General features: G+C 49.4%; 1 protein-coding gene across 3 annotated transcripts in view; it reads right to left on the bottom strand.

Moving 5' to 3' along the window:
• SMARCD3 (SWI/SNF related, matrix associated, actin dependent regulator of chromatin, subfamily d, member 3) overlaps nucleotides 1-20,810 on the bottom strand; it is a 157,537-nt gene that overhangs the window by 49,837 nt on the left and 86,890 nt on the right. For all 3 annotated transcript variants that reach the window (XM_065398732.1, XM_065398733.1, XM_065398734.1), the window contains one exon: nucleotides 1,441-1,542. In XM_065398732.1, coding sequence (XP_065254804.1) covers nucleotides 1,441-1,542 — 102 coding nt within the window. The remainder of the gene's footprint in view (nucleotides 1-1,440; nucleotides 1,543-20,810) is intronic.

Here is a 20,810-nt window from a genome sequence, read left to right as displayed (position 1 = left end):
GGCTCAGCCTAGACTCACCTGCAGCCAGGGCGGCGTGGACCCAGGCACAGCCGGAGCGTCCTGTCCCGTCCCAGCCAGGACCTAGGCGCGGCTCAGCCTGGCATGGATCCAGGTGCTGGAGCAGCCCAGCATGGCCCCAGGTGCGGCCAGGGCGCCCCTTCCCCAGCCCGAACCCAGTCCTGGCCTGGACCTGCTGGGGCTGGGGAAGGGGCGCCTATCCTGCAGCCCCAGCGCTGCTGCGGGGAGAGAGAGCTGGGGGGAGTCCTCTCTCCCCACCATAGCCCCAGAGCACCCTCCTGCACCCCAAACCCGTCATCCCTGGCCCCACCCCAGAGCCCGCACCCCCAGCACCCAACCCTCTGCCCCAGCCCTGAGCCCCTTATCCCTGGCCCCACCCCAGAGCCCGTACCCCCAGCCGGAGCCCTCACACCCCTGCACCCCAACCCTCTGCCCCAGCCCTGAGCCCACTCTCACACTCCAAACCCCTTGGCCCCACTCCCACCACATGAATTTTGTTATGTGCACCAATATGAAGGTGATGTGTCACACATCACCTCCATATTGGTGCACATAACAAAATTCATTCGGCACATGGGTGGGAAAAGTTAGAGGGAATACTGATTTTGAGTAGGAGTAGAGAGATTATTTTACCTCTGTATTTGGCAGTGGTGCAACTGCTGCTGGAATAGCATGTCTAGTTCTGGTGTCCGCAATTCAATGAGGATGTTGATAAATTGGTAAGGGTTCAAAGAAGAGCCATGACAATGATTAAAGGATTAGAAAACATACTTTATAGTGACAGACTCAAGGAGCTCCATCTATTTAGCTTAACAAAGAGAAGGTTAAGGGGTGACTTGAGCATAGTCTATAAGTACCTACATAGGGAACAAATATTTGATAGTAAGCTCTTCAGTCTAGCAAATAAAATTATAATACGATGGCTGGATGTTGAAGCTAGACAAATTCAGACTGGAAATAAGGCATCCATTTTTAACAGTGAGGGTAATTAACAAGTGGAACAATTTACCAATGATTCTGTGGATTCTGCATCACTGGCAATTTTTAAATCAAGATGGGATTTTTTTTTTATAAAAGACAGGCTACAGATCAAACAGGAATTAATTCAAAGAAGTCCTATGGCCTGTCTTATACAGGAGATCAGAATAGATGATCCCAGTGGTCCCTTCCGGCCTTGTAATCTATGAATCTAGGAATATAGCCCATGATATTGTACATTTATGACATTTACCACCTCTACCAATTGAAAAAGGAATACAGCAAAAGCTGTCCTTTATAAAAATTCCATCACTCAGAATCACAGAAATGACAGCTGGAAATGATTTCTTGGTGTATGCGACAGGGTGACTCTCTTGTGATGTACTGTATCCTGATGTTTGTGTTTTGTGTCAGCAACAACCTCGCCAAGCGCAATGCACTGACCTGGTAATCCAACATGAGGAGAAGTGTGCACCGCACACTCACATCACCAGGCCTCTTCACCTGGAAGCCATCAGTCTCCTGGGTAGTAGGAGTTCTATGCCACTGCCAGAGGAGAAACAGAACAGGAAGAAAGTCAGTCTCAGTTTGCCTCTGCCTGACCTGGGAGATTGTGTGGTCGTGGGTGTGTATATATAGTTTTCATGCAAAAATTATCATTAGTTCAACAGTAAGATTCTGAAATCACACCCTCCGAACAGTATTGCCAGGTGTCCAATTTTTGACCGGAATGCCTGGTCGAAAAGGGACCCTGGCAGCTCCGGTAAGCACCTCTGAACAGGCCATTAAAAGTCTGGTCAGCGGCGCACGGGGGCTAAGGAAGATTCCCTGGCTCCATGCAGCTCCCGGAAGCAGCAGCATGTCCCTCCGGCTCCTAGGCGCAAGGGCGGCCAGTGAGACTCTGAACGCTGCCCCTGCCCCAAGCGCCGACTCTGCAGCTCCCATTGGCTGGGAACTGCAGCCAATGGGAGCTGCGGGGGCGATGCTTGTGGGCGAAGACAGTGTGCGGAGCTCCCTGGCTGCCCCAGTGCCTTGGAGCCACAGGGACATATTGAACACTTCCGGGAGCTGCCTGAGGTAAGCATCACCTGGAGCTCGCACCCCAACCCTCTGCCCCAGCCCTGAGCCCCCTCACGGAACCCTCATCCCCTTCCTGCACCCCAAACCCCTGCCCCAGCCCTGAGCCCCCTCCCACACTCAAAGTCCCTCCCAAAGCCCGCACCCCACACCCCCTCCCACACGCCAACACTCTGCCCCAGCCTGAGCCCCCTCCTGAACCCCAAACCCCTCATCCTCAGCCCCACACCACAGCCCACACTCCCCAGCCGGAGCCCTAACTCCCCCACCCCGCACCCCAACCCACTGCCCCAGCCCACAGCCTCCTCCCACACTCCAAACCCTTCTGCTGCAACCCCCAACCCAGAGCCCCCTCCTGCACCCCAAATTCCTCATCTCTAGCCCCACCCAGAGCCCGCACCCCCAGCCAGAACCCTCACCCCCCCACACACACTCCAACCCCCCTGCCCCAGCCCTGAGCCCCCTCACACACCCTGAACTCCTCATTTCTGGCCCCACCCCGGAGCCCACACCCCCTGCCCTAGCCTGGTGAAAATGAACAAGTGAGTGAGGGTGGGGGAGAGCAAATGACGGAGGAAGGGGGAATGGAGTGAGCAGGGGGCGGGGCCTCGGAGTAGGGGCAGGGCAGGGATGGGGCCTCAGGGAAGGGGCGGGGTAGGAGTGGGGCAAGAGAGTTCAGATTTGTACGATTAGACATTTGGCAACCCTGCCTCTGAAGTTAGAAAATTCCAACTCTCCCCCTTGCGCATATGCCTTAAAATACAATCTCTCTTTATATCAGTGTATGTTATTTGCTGGATAACACATATATACTGCAAACTGGAATTTTTTATACAACCTGTGATGGGGTGTATAAAGGGTGTATAAGGTGCCACCAGACTCCTTGTTGTTTTTGTGGATACAGACTAACATGGCTACCTCCTGATACTTGACACCATGCAAGGCACTACATTTAGCTGTATGGAGTGGAAATCCATCAACCTCAACAAAAAACTCGCAGATACAGACAGCTATCATCTTCCTCTCCAAGTGCAAACAGCTGGACGTCCTACCAAATGGACTGAAGGTAAAAAAAATCCATTGCAATCGACATACTACACTGACTATGGTGGGAGACTGTGCCACGCACTCTCAAAGAAACTGAGGAACCACCTGATCAGCATCCTGTACAGCAGACAGGACAAGATCAAGAATGAGCTCTCAAAACTGGAGACTCTCATACAAAACCAACGTTCCACACAAACTTCCCTGTGGCTGGACTTTACAAAAACGAGACAAGCCATTTATAACACACACTTCACTTCATGCCACAGGGGGCTACAACAGTGGTACCCTCAACTCACCTAACAATATTGTTAATCTATCTAACCACACACTTAGCCCGGCGGAAGAGTCTGTCCTATGTGCAGGGCCGGCTCCAGGCACCAGCCCACCAAGCGTGTGCTTGGGGCGGCGCCTGGAGGGGGGCAGCGCGGCGGGGCGCTCCGGCCCGAGAGCGGGGCCGCGACTGGGCTCGCCGCCCTCCCCCCGGCGCTCCGGCCGGTCGGGGAGAGCGGGGCCCCAGCCGGGCTCGCCGCCCTCCCCCCGGTGCTCCGGCCAGTCAGGGAGAGCGGAGAGCCGCGGCCAGGCTCGCTGCCCTCCTCCCGGCGCTCTGGCCGCCGGGGGCTCTCCGCCCTCCTCCCGGCGCTCTGGCCGCCGGGGAGAGTGGAGAGCCCCGGCCGGGCTCTCCGCCCTGCTCCCGGCACTCTGGCCGCCGGGGGCTCTCTGCCCTCCCCCCGGCGCTCCGGCCCGTTGGGGACTGCGGGCCCGCGGCCGGGCTCGGCGCCCTCCCCTGCCGCAATGGGGGGGGGGGGGGTGTGTGGCCGGTGGCTTTTTTGCCTAGGGCGGCAAAAAAGCCAGAGCCGGCCCTGCCTATGTGGTACCACTGAGAACAGTCTAGAGCCATCCTCTTTGGAACCCCTTTTCAGGTAGTTGAAAGCAGCTATCAAATCTCCCCATATTCTTCTCTTCTGCAGACTAAATAATTCCAGTTCCCTCACCTTCTCCTCATTTTCACATCCTGCCCTAAACTGTTGGATAGTGTGAGGCATGCACTGTCAAAGAGCTAACTTATTTCACTGGAGGATGCAGTGATTCCTGTGTACACTGAGCGAGTTTGCTAAGTCTGTAAGATATTTTGGGATCTTTCTGGATGAAAGATGCTATATAAATATGTAATTAGAATTGTTTCTATTAAAACAAAGCAACAAATAAAGGCACTGATGCAGGAAAACACTAAAGCACAAGGGGCCACAACAGTGGTACCCTTAACTCACCCAACAATATTGTTAATCTATCCAACCACACACTTAGCCCAGCAGAAGAGTCTGTCCTATCTCGGGGCCTCTCCTTCTGCCCCACCACCCCCACGAACATGATACAGTTCTGCGGTGATCTGGAAGCCTACTTTCGTCATCTCCGACTCAAGGAATATTTTCAACACACCACTGAACAGTGCACTGACCCACAGGAACCCTCCTACCAACACTACAAGAAGAAGAACTCTGTGTGGACTCCTCCTGACGGTAGAAATGACAGACTGGACTTCTACATAGAGTGCTTCCGCAGATGTGCACAGGCTGAAGTTGTGAACAAACAGCATCACTTGCCCCATAACCTCAGCCATACAGAATGCATTGCCATCCACAGCCTCAGAAACAACTCTGACATTATAATCAAAGGGGCTGACAACGGAGGTGCTGTAGTCATAATGAAGAGGTCGGATTATGAACAGGAGGCTGCCAGGCAACTATCCAACATCACATTCTACAGGCCAATATCCTCTGATCCCACTGAGGAGTACCAAAAGAAACTACGCCATCTGCTCAAGAAACTCCCTGCTACAGCACGGGAACAAATCTACACAGACACACCCCCAGAGCTATCTGCTACCCAAGATCCATAAACCTGGAAACCCTGGACGCCCCATCATCTCAGGCACTGGCACTCTTACAGCAGTTTTATCTGGCTATTTGGACTCTCTCCTCAGACCCTATACTACCAGCTCTCTCAGCTATCTTTGAGTCACCACCGACTTCCTGAGGAAACTACAATGCATTGGTGATCTTCCTGAAAACACCATCCTGGCCACCATGGATGTAAAAGCTCTTTACACCAATATTCCACATGAGGAGGGACTACAAGCTGTCAGGAACAGTATCCCTAATGAGGCCACAGCATGCCTGGTGGCTGAGCTTTGTGACTTTGTCCTCACCCACAACCATTTCAGATTTGGGGACAACTTATATCTTCAAGTCAGTGGCACTGCTATGGGTACCCGCATGGCCCCACAGTATGCCAACATTTTTATGGCTGACTTAGAACAATGCTTCCTCAGCTCTCGTCCCATAGCGCCCCTCCTCTACTTGCGCTACATTGATGACATCATCATATGGACCCACGGAAAGGAGGCCCTTGAAGAATTCCACCTGGATTTCAACAATTTCCCACCCCACCATCAACCTCAGCCTGGACCAGTCCACACAAGAGATCCACTTCCTGGACACTACAGTGCAAATAAGTGATGGTCACATAAACACCACCCTATACCGGAAACCTATTGACTGCTATACTTACCTACATGCCTCCAGCTTCCATCCAGGACACATCACACGATCCATTGCCTACAGCCATGCCCTAAGATACAACTGACAGTGCAAGACAGGTACCCAGAAATCACCTACTACAGGACAGGCCCAACAAGGAAAATAACAGAACAGCACTGGCTATCACGTACAGCCCCCAACTAAAACCTCTCCAGCACATTATCAATGATCTACAACCTATCCTAGAAAACGATCCCTCACTCTCACAGACCTTGGGAGGCAGGCCACTCCCCGCTTACAGACAACCCCTCAACCTGAAGCAAATACTCACCAGCAACTACACACCACACCACAGAAACACCAACCCAGGAACCAATCCCTGTAGCAAACCTCGTTGCCTACTCTGTCCCCATATCTACTCTAGCGACACCATCAGAGGACCAACCACATCAGCCACACCATCAAGGGTCATTCACCTGCACATCTACTAATGTTATATATGCCATCATGTGCCAGCAATGCCCCTCTGCCATGTACATTGGCCAAACCGGACAGTCCCTACATAAAAGACTAAATGGACACAAATCACACATCAGGAATGGTAACATACAAAAGCCAATAGGTGAACACTTCAATCTCCCTGGACATTCTATAACAGATTTAAAAGTAACTATTCTTGAACAAAAAAACTTCAGAAACAGACTTCAAAGAGAAACAGCAGAACTAACATAAGAACATAAAAACATAAGAATGGCCGTACCGTGTCAGACCAAAGGTCCATCTAGCCCAGTATCCTGTCTACCGACAGTGGCCAATGCCAGGTGCCCCAGAGGGAGTGGACCTAACAGGCAATGATCAAGTGATCTCTCTCCTGCCACCCATCTCCATCCTCTGACAAACAGAGGCTAGGGACACCATTCCTTACCCATCCTGGGTAATAGCCACTAATGGATTTAACCACCATGAATTTATCCAGTTCTCTTTTAAACGCTGTTATAGTCCTAGCCTTCACAACCTCCTCAGGCAAGGAGTTCCACAAGTTGACTGTGCGCTGCGTGAAGAAGAACTTCCTTGTATTTGTTTTAAACCTGCTGCCTATTAATTTCATTTGGTGACCCCTAGTTCTTGTATTATGGGAATAAGTAAATAACTTTTCCTTATCCAGTTTCTCCACACCACACATGATTTTATATTCCTCTATCATATCCCCCCTTAGTCTCCTCATTTCCAAGCTGAAGAGTCCTAGCCTCTTTAATCTCTCCTCATATGGGACCCGTTCAAACCCCTAATCATTTTAGTTGCCCTTTTCTGAACCTTTTCTAGTGCCAGTAGATCGTTTTTGAGATGAGGAAACCACATCTGTACGCAATATTCGAGATGTGGGCGTACCATCGATTTATATAAGGGCAATAATATATTCTCAGTCTTATTCTCTATTCCCCTTTTAATGATCCCTAACATCCTGTTTGCTTTTTTGACCGCCTCTGCACACTGCGTGGACATCTTCAGAGAACTATCCACGATGACTCCAAGATCTTTTTCCTGACTTGTTGTAGCTAAATTAGCCCCCATCATAACATATGTATAGTTGGGGTTATTTTTCCCAATGTGCATTACTTTACATTTATCCACATTAAATTTCATTTGCCATTTTGTTGCCCAATCACTTAGTTTTGTGAGATCTTTTTGAAGTTCATCACAGTCTGCTTTGGTCTTAACTATCTTGAGCAGTTTAGTAACATCTGCAAACTTTGCCACCTCACTGTTTACCCCTTTCTCCAGATCATTTATAAATAAGTTGAATAGGATTGGTCCGAGGACTGACCCTTGTGGAACACCAGTAGTTACCCCCTCTCCATTCTGAGAATTTACCATTAATTCCTACCCTTTGTTCCCGGTCTTTTAACCAGTTCTCAATCCATGAAAGGACCTTCCCTTTTATCCCATGACAGCTTAATTTACGTAAAAGCCTTTGGTGAGGGACCTTGTCAAAGGCTTTCTGGAAATCTAAATACACTATGTCCACTGGATCCCCCTGGTCCACATGTTTGTTGACCCCTTCAAAGAACTCTAATAGATTAATAAGACACGATTTCCCTTTACAGAAACCATGTTGACTATTGCTCAACAGTTTATGTTTTTCTGTGTCTGACAATTTTATCCTTAACTATTGTTTCGACTAATTTGCCCGGTACTGACGTTAGACTTACCGGTCTGTAATTGCCGGGATCACCTCTAGAGCCCTTTTAAAATATTGGCGTTACATTAGCTAACTTCCAGTCATTGGGTACAGAAGTCGATTTAAAGGACAGGTTACAAACCTTAGTTAATAGTTCCGCAACTTCACATTTGAGTTCTTTCAGAACTCTTGGGTGAATGCCATCTGGTCCTGGTGACTTGTTAATGTTAAGTTTATCAATTAATTCCAAAACCTCTAGTGAGGCTTCAATCTGTGACAGTTCCTCAGATTTGTCACCTACAAAAGCCGGCTCAGGTTTGGGAATCTCCCTAACATCCTCAGCCATGAAGACTGAAGCAAAGAATCCATTTAGTTTCTCCGCAATGACTTTATCGTCTTTAAGTGCTCCTTTTGTATCTCGATCATCAAGGGGCCCCACTGGTTGTTTAGCAGGCTTCCTGCTTCTGATGTACTTAAAAAACATTTTGTTATTATCTTTGGAGTTTTTGGCTAGCCGTTCTTCAAACTCCTCTTTGGCTTTTCTTATTACATTCTTGCACTTAATTTGGCAGCGTTTATGCTCCTTTCTATTTGCCTCACTAGGATTTGACTTCCACTTTTTAAAGGAAGTCTTTTTATCTCTCACTGCTTCTTTTACATGGTTGTTAAGCCACGGTGGCTCTTTTTTAGTTCTTTTACTGTGTTTCTTAATTTGGGGTATACATTGAAGTTGGTGTCTATTATGGTGTCTTTAAAAAGCGCCCATGCAGCTTGCAGGGATTTCACTTTAGTCACTGTACTTTTTAACTTCTGTTTAACTAACCCCCTCATTTTTGCATAGTTCCCCCTTTTGAAATTAAATGCCACAGTGTTGAGCTGTTGAGATGTTCTTCCCACCACAGGGATGTTGAATGCTATTGTATTATGGTCACTATTTCCAAGCGGTCCTGTTATAGTTACCTCTTGGACCAGCTCCTGCGCTCCACTCAGGACTAAATCTAGAGTTGCCTCTCCCCTTGTGGGTTCCCGTACCAGCTGCTCGATGAAGCAGTCATTTAAAGTATCAGCTGCCTCCTGATTCCCCCTGACTCCATTGTCCCTGGGGGAGCCCATTCTCAGTACAGGAACCCCTTCTCCCACAGGAACCTTTTCCGGCAACGTCTCCCAATGGTCTGTACCGCACTGAGGTCGGCCAGGTCCCTTAACTTCCGCAAAGAGGGATCTTTCTGCAACTTGGCCTGGAACTCAGCAGCTGGGACAGGTATAGCCACCTGTTCTCTCTCGCCGGCTGGGTCTGAAGCCGCAGCCTCCCTGAGCTGTGTCCCTGGGCGTTCCCTCCCCACCAGGTTAGGGTCCTGCGCCTCGGGCAAGGCACCCTCCCCAAGGTCAGGGCGCAGTGCCCCTCGCCGGCTCTGACTACGGGTCACAACCAGGGCACCCTGGGGGTTGCTTGGCCAGTCCTCCAGGTCCCCCCCCATCAACACCTCAGCGGGCAAATACGGGTGTACCCCCACGTCCTTGGGGCCCTCCTTGGCTCCCCACTTCAGGTGTACTCTTGCCACAGGCACTTTGACTGGGGTCCCGCCCACCCCCGTCAGGGTCAGGTAGGTGTTGGGCACCACCCAATCTGGGGCCACCACCTCGGGCCGGGCCAGCATCACCTCTGCGCCCGTATCCCAGTATCCATTGACCTTCCTCCCATCCACTTTCAGGGGAACAAGGTACTCTCTCCGGAGGGACAGCCCCACGCCCACCGTATAAACCAAAAACCCTGAGTCTGGAGCATCCAGCCCCCCAGAGGAGCTGGCCTGCGGCCCTCCTCTCTCCTGAGCCGTTGGGAAGCTGTCAGCCCCCCTTGCCTGGGCCATCTTCCCCTCGTCCGGCTGGGTCTCTACCCAGTCAACCCTCTGTGGGTTGGGACCGCTCAGTCTGTCCCTGAGCCTGAGGCACTGGGCCCGTATGTGGCCTCTTTGGCCACAGTGATAGCAGCCCCTCGAGCGGGTCGGATGGACCTGACGCTGGATGTTCCCCTTTGGTGGGGGTTTTCCATATTTCCCCGCTGGGAGGTCCCATGGTGACCCTCTCTCTGCGTTGTGGTGGGGCTGTTCCTTTGGGACTCCTCCCTGTTATCCCCTGACCGGCTCTTTACAAACTCATCGGCCAGCTGGCCTGCGTGTTGTGGGTTCTCTGGCTTTTTGTCCCTCAACCACAGCTTCAGGTCTGATGGGCACAGCTCATACAGTTGCTCCAGTACCAGCAGTTTAACCAGGTCCTCCTTCGTCTGGGCCCCATCTGCCCACTTGCTGGCGTATCCCTCCATGCGGACGGCTAGTTGCAGATAGGAGACCTCAGGGGTTTTATCCTGACTCCGGAACCTTTCCCGGTACATCTCAGGAGTCAGCCCAAACTCACATAGCAGGGCCTTTTTGAATAGTTCGTAGTCCCCTTTCTCCGCCTCTTCCAGTTGGCGGTACAATGCCACGGCTTTGGGGTCCAGTAAGGGGGTGAGAACCCAGAGCCTGTCTGCAGGATCAACCTGGTGCAGCTCGCAGGCCGTCTCAAAGGCATCCAGGAAGTCATCCATGTCCTCCCCCTCCTTACATGGGGCCAGGATGCACTTATCAAAGCTCTTTGCAGCCTTGGGTCCCCCCTCATTCACCGCAGCCGGGGGCTCGCTGCCCCTCAGCCTGGCCAGTTCCAGCTCATGATGCCCCTGTCTCTTTTTATGCTGCCTCTGTTTCTCTTTCTCCTCCCGTTCATGCTGTCTCTGTTGTTCACGATCTGCCAGCTCTCTTAGTTTTAGCTCTTTTTCCCATTCCAGCCGCTTCCGCTCCACGGATGCCGAGCGTCACTGGGAGGATCCCCTGCTGGCCGGGGGGGTCACGGTGCCTTCGGTATTTGCTGGGTTCCTCCCCACCCTTCCCCTAGGCATAGGAAGGAGGGGTCTCGGGAAGCCCTCAGCAGCCGGCTGACCACTCCCAGATGGGACAGACACTGGTGCCTGCGCTGCATTTGCCAGGCTGCTTCCCTCAGGGACAGGGATCAGTTCATTCAAGCGATCTCCCTCCTCCAGCTGGGCAATCAGTTGTTCTTTGGTGAGCCTCCCACTGCGCAGCCCCCTCTGCTTGCACAGCTCTACCAGGTCGCTCTTAAGCCGCTTGGCATACATCTTCCTGCTGGCCACTCACAGGCCTGGGTGCTCACCGTTCCTCAGTTTCCAAGGAGAACCCCTAGTGTGCCAGCCCGTCTCGAGGTCACCACCTCCCTTGTGATCCCCCGGGGGACCCTGTTACTGCAAAAGTCCTTCTCGCTGGTCACACACTCCCAGGGGTGAATCGCCCCCTGAAACCGTCTCTCTCTGACTCTTCAGCATGCCTGGTCCCCGTCAATCCCCCTTCGTTTTACTACTCCCCAGTCACTTACTGCAGGAAGCGCCGTCCACGGGGTGCAGTAGATCCCACCGCTGCCACCAGTTGTCACGGAGTGTGGGGGGCCCTGCACCCCCAGCTTTCTGCTATTCACCATGACTCTCAGCCAGACAGTAAAGCAGAAGGTTTATTTAGACGACAGGAACACAGTCCAAGACAGGTCTTGCAGGCACAGACAACAGGATCCCCCCCCAGTTAGGTCCATCTTGGGGTCCCAGGGCACCACAGCCCCCTTGGGAGGTCAGAGCCCCGTCTGCCTCCCAGCCATTCCATCAGCCAGCTCTGAATTTCCCTCCCCAGCGTCCCCTCCCACAGCCTTTGTCCAGTTTCCCGGGCAAAGGTGTCACCTGGCCTCTAACCCCTTCCTGGGTTCTCACGTTACATGCTCAGGTATCCTCCCTCACGGCCAGTCTTCCATCCCCCCATGCAGACCATCATAGCCACACTCCCCTGGCTTCCCAGCCAGCACTCCCCACTCAGCATTCAAAGACCACATTAAGAACAGTCCCACTTCGTCACACTTATTATATCAATATCCTCCTTTATCACAAGGCACTCTAGTTCACCCATCTTATTATTTAGACTTCTAGCATTTGTGTACAAGCACTTTAAAAACTTGTCACTGTTTATTTGTCTGCCCTTTTCTGATGTGTTAGATTCTTTTTTATGTGAATGTTTATCATCTGATCTGGCCCTTACATTATCCTCCTCCATCCTCTGCTCCTGACTATAACCTGGAGATTCTCTATCATTAGACTCTCCCCTAAGAGAAGTCTCTGTCCGATCCACATGCTCCTCTGCAGCAGTCGGCTTTCCCCCATCTCCTAGTTTAAAAACTGCTCTACACCCTTTTTAATGTTTAGTGCCAGCAGTCTGGTTCCACTTTGGTTTAGGTGGAGCCCATCTCTCCTGTATAGGCTCCCCCCATCCCAAAGGTTTCCCCAGTTCCTAATGAATGTAAACCCCTCCTCTCTACACCATCGACTCATCCACGCATTGAGACTCTGAAGCTCTGCCTGCCTACCTGGCCCTGCGCGTGGAACTGGGAGCATTTCTGAGAATGCCACCATAGAGGTCCTGGATTTCAGTCTCTTCCCTAGCAGCCTAAATTTGGCCTCCAGGACATCTCTCCTATCCTTCCCTATGTCATTGGTACCTACATGTACCACGACCACCGGCTCCACCCCAGCACTACACATAAGTCTGTCTAGATGCCTCGAGAGATCCGCAACCTTCGCACCAGGCAGGCAAGTCACCGTGCGGTTCTCCCGGTCATCACAAACCCAGCTATCTACGTTTCTAATGATCAAATCTCCCATTACTAACACCTGCCTTTTCCAAGCAACTGGAGTTCCCTCCCCCGGAGAGGTAACCTCAGTGCGAGAGGTAACCCCAGCACCATCTGCAAGGAGGGTCCCAACTATGGGAAGGTTTCCCTCTGCTCCTGTTGACTGCTCTGCTTCCCTGGGCCTTTCATCCTCCTCAACAGCGCAGGGGCTGTCTGACCGGAGGTGGGACAATGCTACAGTGTCCCGGAAAGCCTCATCAACATACCTCGCTGCCTCCCTTAGCTCCTCCAGTTCCACCCCCCTGGCCTCCAAAGTCCGTACGTGGTCTCTGAGGGCCAGGAGCTCCTTGCACCGAATGCACACATACGCCACCCGCCCACAGGGCAGGTAATCATACATGCTGCACTCAGTGCAATAAACTGGATAATCCCCACTCTGCAGCTGGGCTTCTGCCTGCATTGTCTCCTAGTTAATGAAAGGGTTGTTTAAGCAAGAGGTTTTGAATGTAGTTTGGTTTATAGGTTTTAAGGGGAATAAAGGGACCCCCACTCCCTTCAAACTCCCCTTCCAAACTCCCTTGCGAAACACCCTGTTAGCAGCCCCTGTTTGCAAAAGCTCCCTGGTCGCTTGTGCGCTGCTTTATAAAGCCCTGGCCTGTGTGAATGCCCCGCCCACTGATTAAGGCTCAGCCAATTACCAGAGGCTTCTAGCTTTCAGACCTTCCTTTGAAGCTCACAGCTTCCAACTGCCAGCCACAGCACACGGTCCTTCAAACAACCAAACAGACTGACAAACACAAGCTCAGCACACAGCAAGTAACCCCCAAACACAAACAAACACACACTACAGACAGTCACTTACCCCAAGGGTGCTGTATTGCTCCTCCTAAATGAACTAAAATTCATTTGCAAATTTAACACCATTAATTTGGACTTGAATAGGGACTGGGAGTGGCTGGCTCATTACAAAAGCAGCTTTGCCTCTCCTGGAATTGACACCTCCTCATCTATTATTGGGAGTGGACTACATCCACCCTGATCGAATTGGCCCTGTCAACACTGGTTCTCCACTTGTGAGGTAACTCCCTTCTCTTCATGTGTCATTATATAATGACACATGTCATCTGTAATTTTCACTCCAGAAATTAGGTTTTTTACCCACGAAAGCTTATGCCCAAATAAATCTGTTAGTCTTTAAGGTGCCACCGGACTCCTTGTTGTTTTTGTGGATACAGACTAACATGGCTACCTCCTGATACTTAACCCCCACAGTGTGCAACAAGGGGTTAAGGGATAATTTTGAGCTCAGACAGCCCTGCCCCACCACACCTGCAGCAAATGCTCCATCTGTTGGAGGCATTAAAAGAGAGGGAAATAGTTCATTTGGGGGGCAGAGCTGAAAGAGAGCAGACTTGCAGCCCATAGCTACAGCAGTGCAGAGGGAAGCCTAAAGGCTCTGACACAGCTGCCCAAAGGGGCTCTCCCTGCGGGAAAGGCGGATCCACCCCAGAGACAATCAGAAAGGGAAGTATCTCCCTCTCTCTTGCCTGTGGACCCTGGACATTGGTAACTTCTTCTTACTTATTTTGTTTGGACTTCCTCAACAGCGGAAAGCCTTGGACTAAGCTGACCTGGTGGGGTGGGAAGGGCATGAGAGGAAGTGGCCCAGGGCGGACAGCTTTAAGCAGCCTTGGTTGCCAGAACACTGGTAGCCCAAAGGGCCCTGGGTCGGAGCCCAGTGGAGTGGGAGGGCCCAGGCAGTCAGGGATTGCAGCCGTGACCACTAGGCCACGCTCCCCAACCAGACCCCGAGTGAGGACTATTACACAACCTCACATACTTTACTACACAGTTACGTGTCACTACCAGGGCTGTCAATTAATCACAGTTAAATCACGCAATTAACTCAAAAAAATTAATTGCAGTTAAAAAAATGAATCATGATTAATCACACTATTAAACAATAGAATACGAACTGAAATTTATTACATATTTTTGGATGTTTTTCTACATTTTCAAATATATTGGTTTCTATTACAACACAGAATACAAAGTGTACACTGCTCACTTTATATTATTTTTGATTACAAATATTTGCACTATAAAAATGATTAACAAAAGAAATAGTATTTTTCAATTCACCTCATACAAGTACTGTAGTGCAATCTCTTTATCGTGAAATTGTAACTTGCAAATGAAGATTTTTGTTGTTGTTGTTACATAACTTCACTGAAAAACAAAACAGCGTAAAACTTTAGAGCCTACAAGTCCACTCAGTCTTAGTTCTTGTTCAGCCAATCACTGAGGGTATGTCTACACTACGAAATTAGGTCGATTTAATAGAAGTCGGTTTTTTAGAAATCAATTTGATACAGTCGATTGTGTGTGTCCCCACTAAGCACATTAAGTCAGCAGAGTGCGTCCACAGTACCAAGGCTAGTGTCGACTTTCGGAGCGTTGCACTGTGGTAGCTATCCCACAGTTCCCGCAATTTCCGCCGCCCATTGGAATTCTGGGTTGAGCTCCCAATGCCTGATGGGGCAAAAACATTGTTGCGGGTGGTTCTGGGTACATGTCGTCAGGCCCCCCCTCCCTCAGTGAGAGTCTGCTTTTCTGAAGTCCAGGGTCTGTATACTGCTGCTCTCCTTTCTTCCTTGTGTCAGGATCCTGAACTCAACCATCTCATGGTCACTGCCTCCCAGGTTCCCATCCACTTTTGCTTCCCCTACTAATTCTTCCCGGTTTGTGAGAAGCATGTCAAGAAGAGCTCTGCCCCTAGTTGGTTCCTCCAGCACTTGCACCAGGAAATTGTCCCCTACACTTTCCAAAAACTTCCTGGATTGTCTGTGCACCGCTATATTGCTCTCCCAGCAGATATCAGGGTGATTAAAGTCTCCCATGAGAACCAGGGCCTGCGATCTAGTAACTTCTGTTAGTTGCCGGAAGAAAGCCTCGTCCACCTCATCCCTCTGGTCTGGTGGTCTATAGCAAACTCCCACCACGACATCACCCTTGTTGCTCACACTTCTAAACTTAATCCAGAGACTCTCAGGTTTTTCTGCAGTTTCATACCGGAGCTCTGAGCAGTCATACTGCTCTCTTACATACAATGCAACTCCCCCACCTTTTCTGCCCTGCCTGTCCTTCCTGAACAGTTTCTATCCATCCATGACAGTACTCCAGTCATGTGAGTTATCCCACCAAGTCTCTGTTATTCCAATCACATCATAATTCCTTGACTGTGCCAGGACTTCCAGTTCTCCCTGCTTGTTTTCCAGGCTTCTTGCATTTGTGTATGGGCACTTAAGATAACCTGCTGATCGTCCTGCTTTCTCAGTATGAGGCAGGAGTCTTCCCCTCTTGTGCTCTCCTGCTCATGCTTCCTCATGGTATCCCACTTCCCCACTTACCTCAGGGCTTTGGTCTCCTTCCCCCGGTGAGCCTAGTTTAAAGCCCTCCTCAATAGGTTAGCCAGCCTGCTTGCGAAGATGCTCTTCCCTCTCTTAGTTAGGTGGAGCCCGTCTCTGCCTAGCACTCCTTTTTCTTGGAACATCATCCCATGGTCAAAGAATCCAAAGCCTTCTCTCCAACACCACCTGCGTAGCCATTCGTTGACTTCCACGATTCAACGGTCTCTACGTGGGCCTTTTCCTTCCACAGGGAGGATGGACGAGAACACCACTTGCGCCTCAAACTCCTTTATCCTTCTTCCCAGAGCCATGTAGTCTGCAGTGATCTGCTCAAGGTCATTCTTGGCAGTATCATTGGTGCCCACGTGGAGAAGCAGGAAGGGGTAGCGATCCGAGGGATTGATGAGTCTCAGGAGTCTCTCCGTCACATCGTGAATCCTAGCTCCTGGCAAGCAGCACACTTCTCGGTTTTCCCAGTCGGGACAGCAGATAGATGACTCAGTCCCCCTTCGGAGGGAGTCCCCAACCACCACCACCCGCCTACTTCTCTTGGGAGTGGTGGTCGTGGAACACCCATCCCCCACCCCATGTTACAGCAGTCTCAGATGATGACCCAGCACATGTTCGTTTTAAGAACACTTTCACAGCAGATTTGACAAAACACAAAGAAGGTACCAATGTGAGATTTCTAAAAATAGCTCCAACACACGACCCAAGATTTAAGAATCTGAAGTGCTGTCAAAAATCTGAGCGGGTCGAGGTGTGGAGAATGCTTTCAGAAGTCTTAAAAGAGCAACACCCCGATGTGGAAACTACAGAACATGAACCACCAAAAAAAGAAAATCAACCTTTTGCTGGTGGCATCTGACTCAGATGATGAAAATGAACATGCGTCAATCTGCTCTGCTTTGGATTGTTATCAAGTAGAACCCATCATCAGCATGGACGCATGTCCTCTGGAATGGTCGTTGAAACATGAATGGACATACGAATCTTTAGTGCATCTGGCACGTAAATATCTTGCGACACCAGCTACAACAGTGCCATGCGAATGCCTGTTCTCACTTTCTGCTGACATTGTAAACAAGAAGCGGGCAGCGTATCTCCTGCAAATTGCAACCAAACTTGTTTGTCTGAGCAATTGGCTGAAGCAGGACTAAGAGACTTGTTTTATTTTTGAATGCAGTTATTTTTTTGTACATAATTCTAAATTTGTAAGTTCAACTTTCATGATAAAGAGATTGCACTACAGTACTTGCAATGGGGGAATTGAAAACCTGGGGCCGGTTTTGTTCAACATCTTTATTAATGATCTGGATGATGGGATTCATTGTACCCTCAGCAAGTTCGCAGATGACATTAAGCTGGGGGGAGAGGTAGATACGCAGGAGGGTAGGGATAGGGTCCAGAGTGACCTAGACAAAAAGAATTTTTTATTTTTTTTTGGAGGATTGGGCCAAAAGAAAATTGGAGGATTGGGCCAAAAGAAATCTGATGAGGTTTAACAAGGACAAGTGCAGAGTCCTGCACTTAGGACAGAAGAATCCCATGCACTGCTACAGGCTGGGGACCGACTGGCTAAGCAGCAGTTCTGCAGAAAAGGACCTGGGGATTACAGTGGATGAGAAGCTGGATATGAGTCAGCAGCGTTCCCCCGCTGCCAAGAAGGCCAATGGCATATTGGGCTGTATTAGTAGGAGCATTGCCAGCAGATCGAGGGAAGTGATTATTCCTCTCTATTCAACACTGGTGAAGCCACACCTGGAGTATTGCATCCAGTTTTGGTCCCCCCACTACAGAAGGGATGTGGACAAATTGGAAAGAGTCCAGCCGAGAGCAACGAAAATGATTAGGGGGCTGGGGCACATGACTTACAAGGAGAGGCTGAGGGAACTGAGGTTATTTAGTCTGCAGAAGAGAAGAGTGAAGGGGGATTTGATAGCAGCCTTCAACTACCTGAAGGGGGGTTCCAAAGAGGATGGAGGTAGGCTGTTCTCAGTGGTGGCAGATGACAGAACAAGAAGCAATGGTCTCAAGTTGCAGTGGGGGAGGTCTAGGTTGGATATTAGGAAACATTATTTCACTAGGAGGGTGGTGAAGCACTGGAATGGGTTACCTAGGGAAGTGGTGGAATCTTCATCCTTAGAGGTTTTTAAGGCCTGGATTGACAAAGCCTTGGCTGGGATGATTTAGTTGGGGATTGGTCCTGCGTTGAGCAGGGGACTGGACTGTAGTAAGAGGAGGCCCTGAGAGATACCCCTTGGTATCAGAGGCCTGGTATGAGGCCTAAGGCCTGAACTAAAGTAATGGTCAAGACTTTGCTAACATAAAGCAAAGTTAAGCTGTGAGCCAGAGGCAGGCCCTGCTCACAGAAGCTGGCAAGGAAAGGGCTGATGCTGCAAAAAGATACATACCTAAAAGGTACTGAACACTAGATATTAGAACACTCCTATACTGGAACATTCCACAGATAACATGGAACAGGCCGACCCATCCCAATGACAGGGGCAAAAGGGTAAAATGATGGATAGATCGAACCAACATGTACAAGGTGAGAGGCGGCACCTTACTATGTAGAAGGGTTGTACCTTGCTGCGTAGAGGGGTTGCACCTCAATACGTCAGGAGTGATGTGTAACTTGTTTGTACCTGTGTATAAAAATGTATCCCTGGGGTGGTGTCTTTGTCCGGCCACGGGGGCAGTGGAAAGTCCCGCCACTGAGCCGGGTCCTTGCCAAGAGGCACTTTCTCGTAGTATGCCCTGAGTTAGGCTCAGAAACCTACAGGGAACTGCAATTGTGTCCGAGATCGCAATAAACCTAGTCGAAGTGACTTTGCACCTTACTGGACTCTGTGGTTATTGGGGGTTCTCGTCGGGTTTGCTGTGTCAGCTATCTGCGCAGAGCTGGGGCAGCATACAGAGGGAATAGACGCACGCAGCCGAGTGATACCAACATAGGAGCAACCAGAGCACCACACCGGTAGCATCTGACAACATGGACTAGATGACCTCCTGAGGTCTCTTCCAACCCTAATATTCTATGATTCTATGATATTATTTCTTTTGTTTTTTACAGTGCAAATATTTGTAATAAAAAATAAATATAAAGTGAGCACTGTACACTTTGTATTCTGTGTTATAATTAAAATCAATATATTTTAAAATGTAGAAAACATCAAAAATATTTAAATAAATGGTATTCTATTATTAACAGCACGATTAATCGCGATTATTTTTTTAATCATGCAATTAATCACAATTATTTTTTTTAATCGCTTGACAGTCCTAGTCACTACATGTGTTTCATTAACAAAGTTTATTTTCAATTGAATTAAAAAAAAGTAATAATCTGATCAGCAAATTAGCTGGTTCTACCTGGGGAGCCAATGTGGAAACACTAAGAAACTCTGTGCTTGCCTTGTGTTATTCTGTAGCAGAGTACTGCTCCCCAGTGTGGCCCAGCTCTTTTCACAGAGGACTAGCAGACACTCATCTGAATGAAACTATGCATATAACAAGGAGACCAACCAACGAACCAGGCCTGGCTGTTCGTCCTGTTCAACACTGCCCCATGACATCAGATGATAAGTCACCCTGCGAAATCTGCTCCTTAAGGTGCAAGACATGCTACATGTACCCCCACTGGAAAATGTATTTAATCCTCAATATCACCTCCAGGTGGCATACTAGATGGCAAGAACAAGCTTCAGACATTGCCAGTGCCTATCTCATGACAGATCCAATAGTACAGGCACTGGTTTTGACCTTGTTTGCCATCTTTGAATAAAGCTCAACAATTTCAGATGCAAAGTGCTCAGATGTGCTGCCTTTGTGACTCCCCTTTTGGCTGCTGTGGCCAGTTAAAAGATATAGGCCATACATATACTTGTAGGCTGCACTCAGCAGCACAGACTGCCTAATTCCCTCATGGACTTGCATAATGCCCTTCCCTCAGCTACTGAATGTAGAGGCAATCACAATATATAACAGAATGTATATATTCATAAACCAAACTAATATTTAAAACTGGAACCATAACATGGCCACAAAAATTGCTACACAAACTTTTTCACACACACACACACACACACACACACACACACACACACACACACACACACACACACACACACACACACACACACATTTTTTTTTCTAAGAAGGACTTCACACAGTGTTGAATTTAAAAATAAAACATGGCACTTACAATACTATCATTTTGAAATGGATGCTTATTCATAGATTCATAGATTCTAGGACTGGAAGGGACCTCGAGAGGTCATCGAGTCCAGTCCCCTGCCCGCATGGCAGGACCAAATACTGTCTAGACCATCCCTGATAGACATTTATCTAACCTACTCTTAAATATCTCCAGAGATGGAGATTCCACAACCTCCCTAGGCAATTTATTCCAGTGTTTAACCACCCTGACAGTTAGGAACTTTTTCCTAATGTCCAACCTAGACCTCCCTTGCTGCAGTTTAAGCCCATTGCTTCTTGTTCTATCCTTAGAGGCTAAGGTGAACAAGTTTTCTCCCTCCTCCTTATGACACCCTTTTAGATACCTGAAAACTGCTATCATGTCCCCTCTCAGTCTTCTCTTTTCCAAACTAAACAAACCCAATCCTTTCAGCCTTCCTTCATAGGTCATGTTCTCAAGACCTTTAATCATTCTTGTTGCTCTTCTCTGGACCCTTTCCAATTTCTCCACATCTTTCTTGAAATGCGGTGCCCAGAACTGGACACAATACTCCAGCTGAGGCCTAACCAGAGCAGAGCAGAGTAGAGTGGAAGAATGACTTCTCGTGTCTTGCTCACAACACACCTGTTAATACATCCCAGAATCAT

The sequence above is a fragment of the Emys orbicularis genome, chromosome 2 (genome assembly GCF_028017835.1).
Source record: "Emys orbicularis isolate rEmyOrb1 chromosome 2, rEmyOrb1.hap1, whole genome shotgun sequence".
In the NCBI taxonomy this organism is placed as follows: domain Eukaryota; kingdom Metazoa; phylum Chordata; order Testudines; family Emydidae; genus Emys; species Emys orbicularis.
This window is presented reverse-complemented; position numbering and strand designations above follow the sequence as displayed.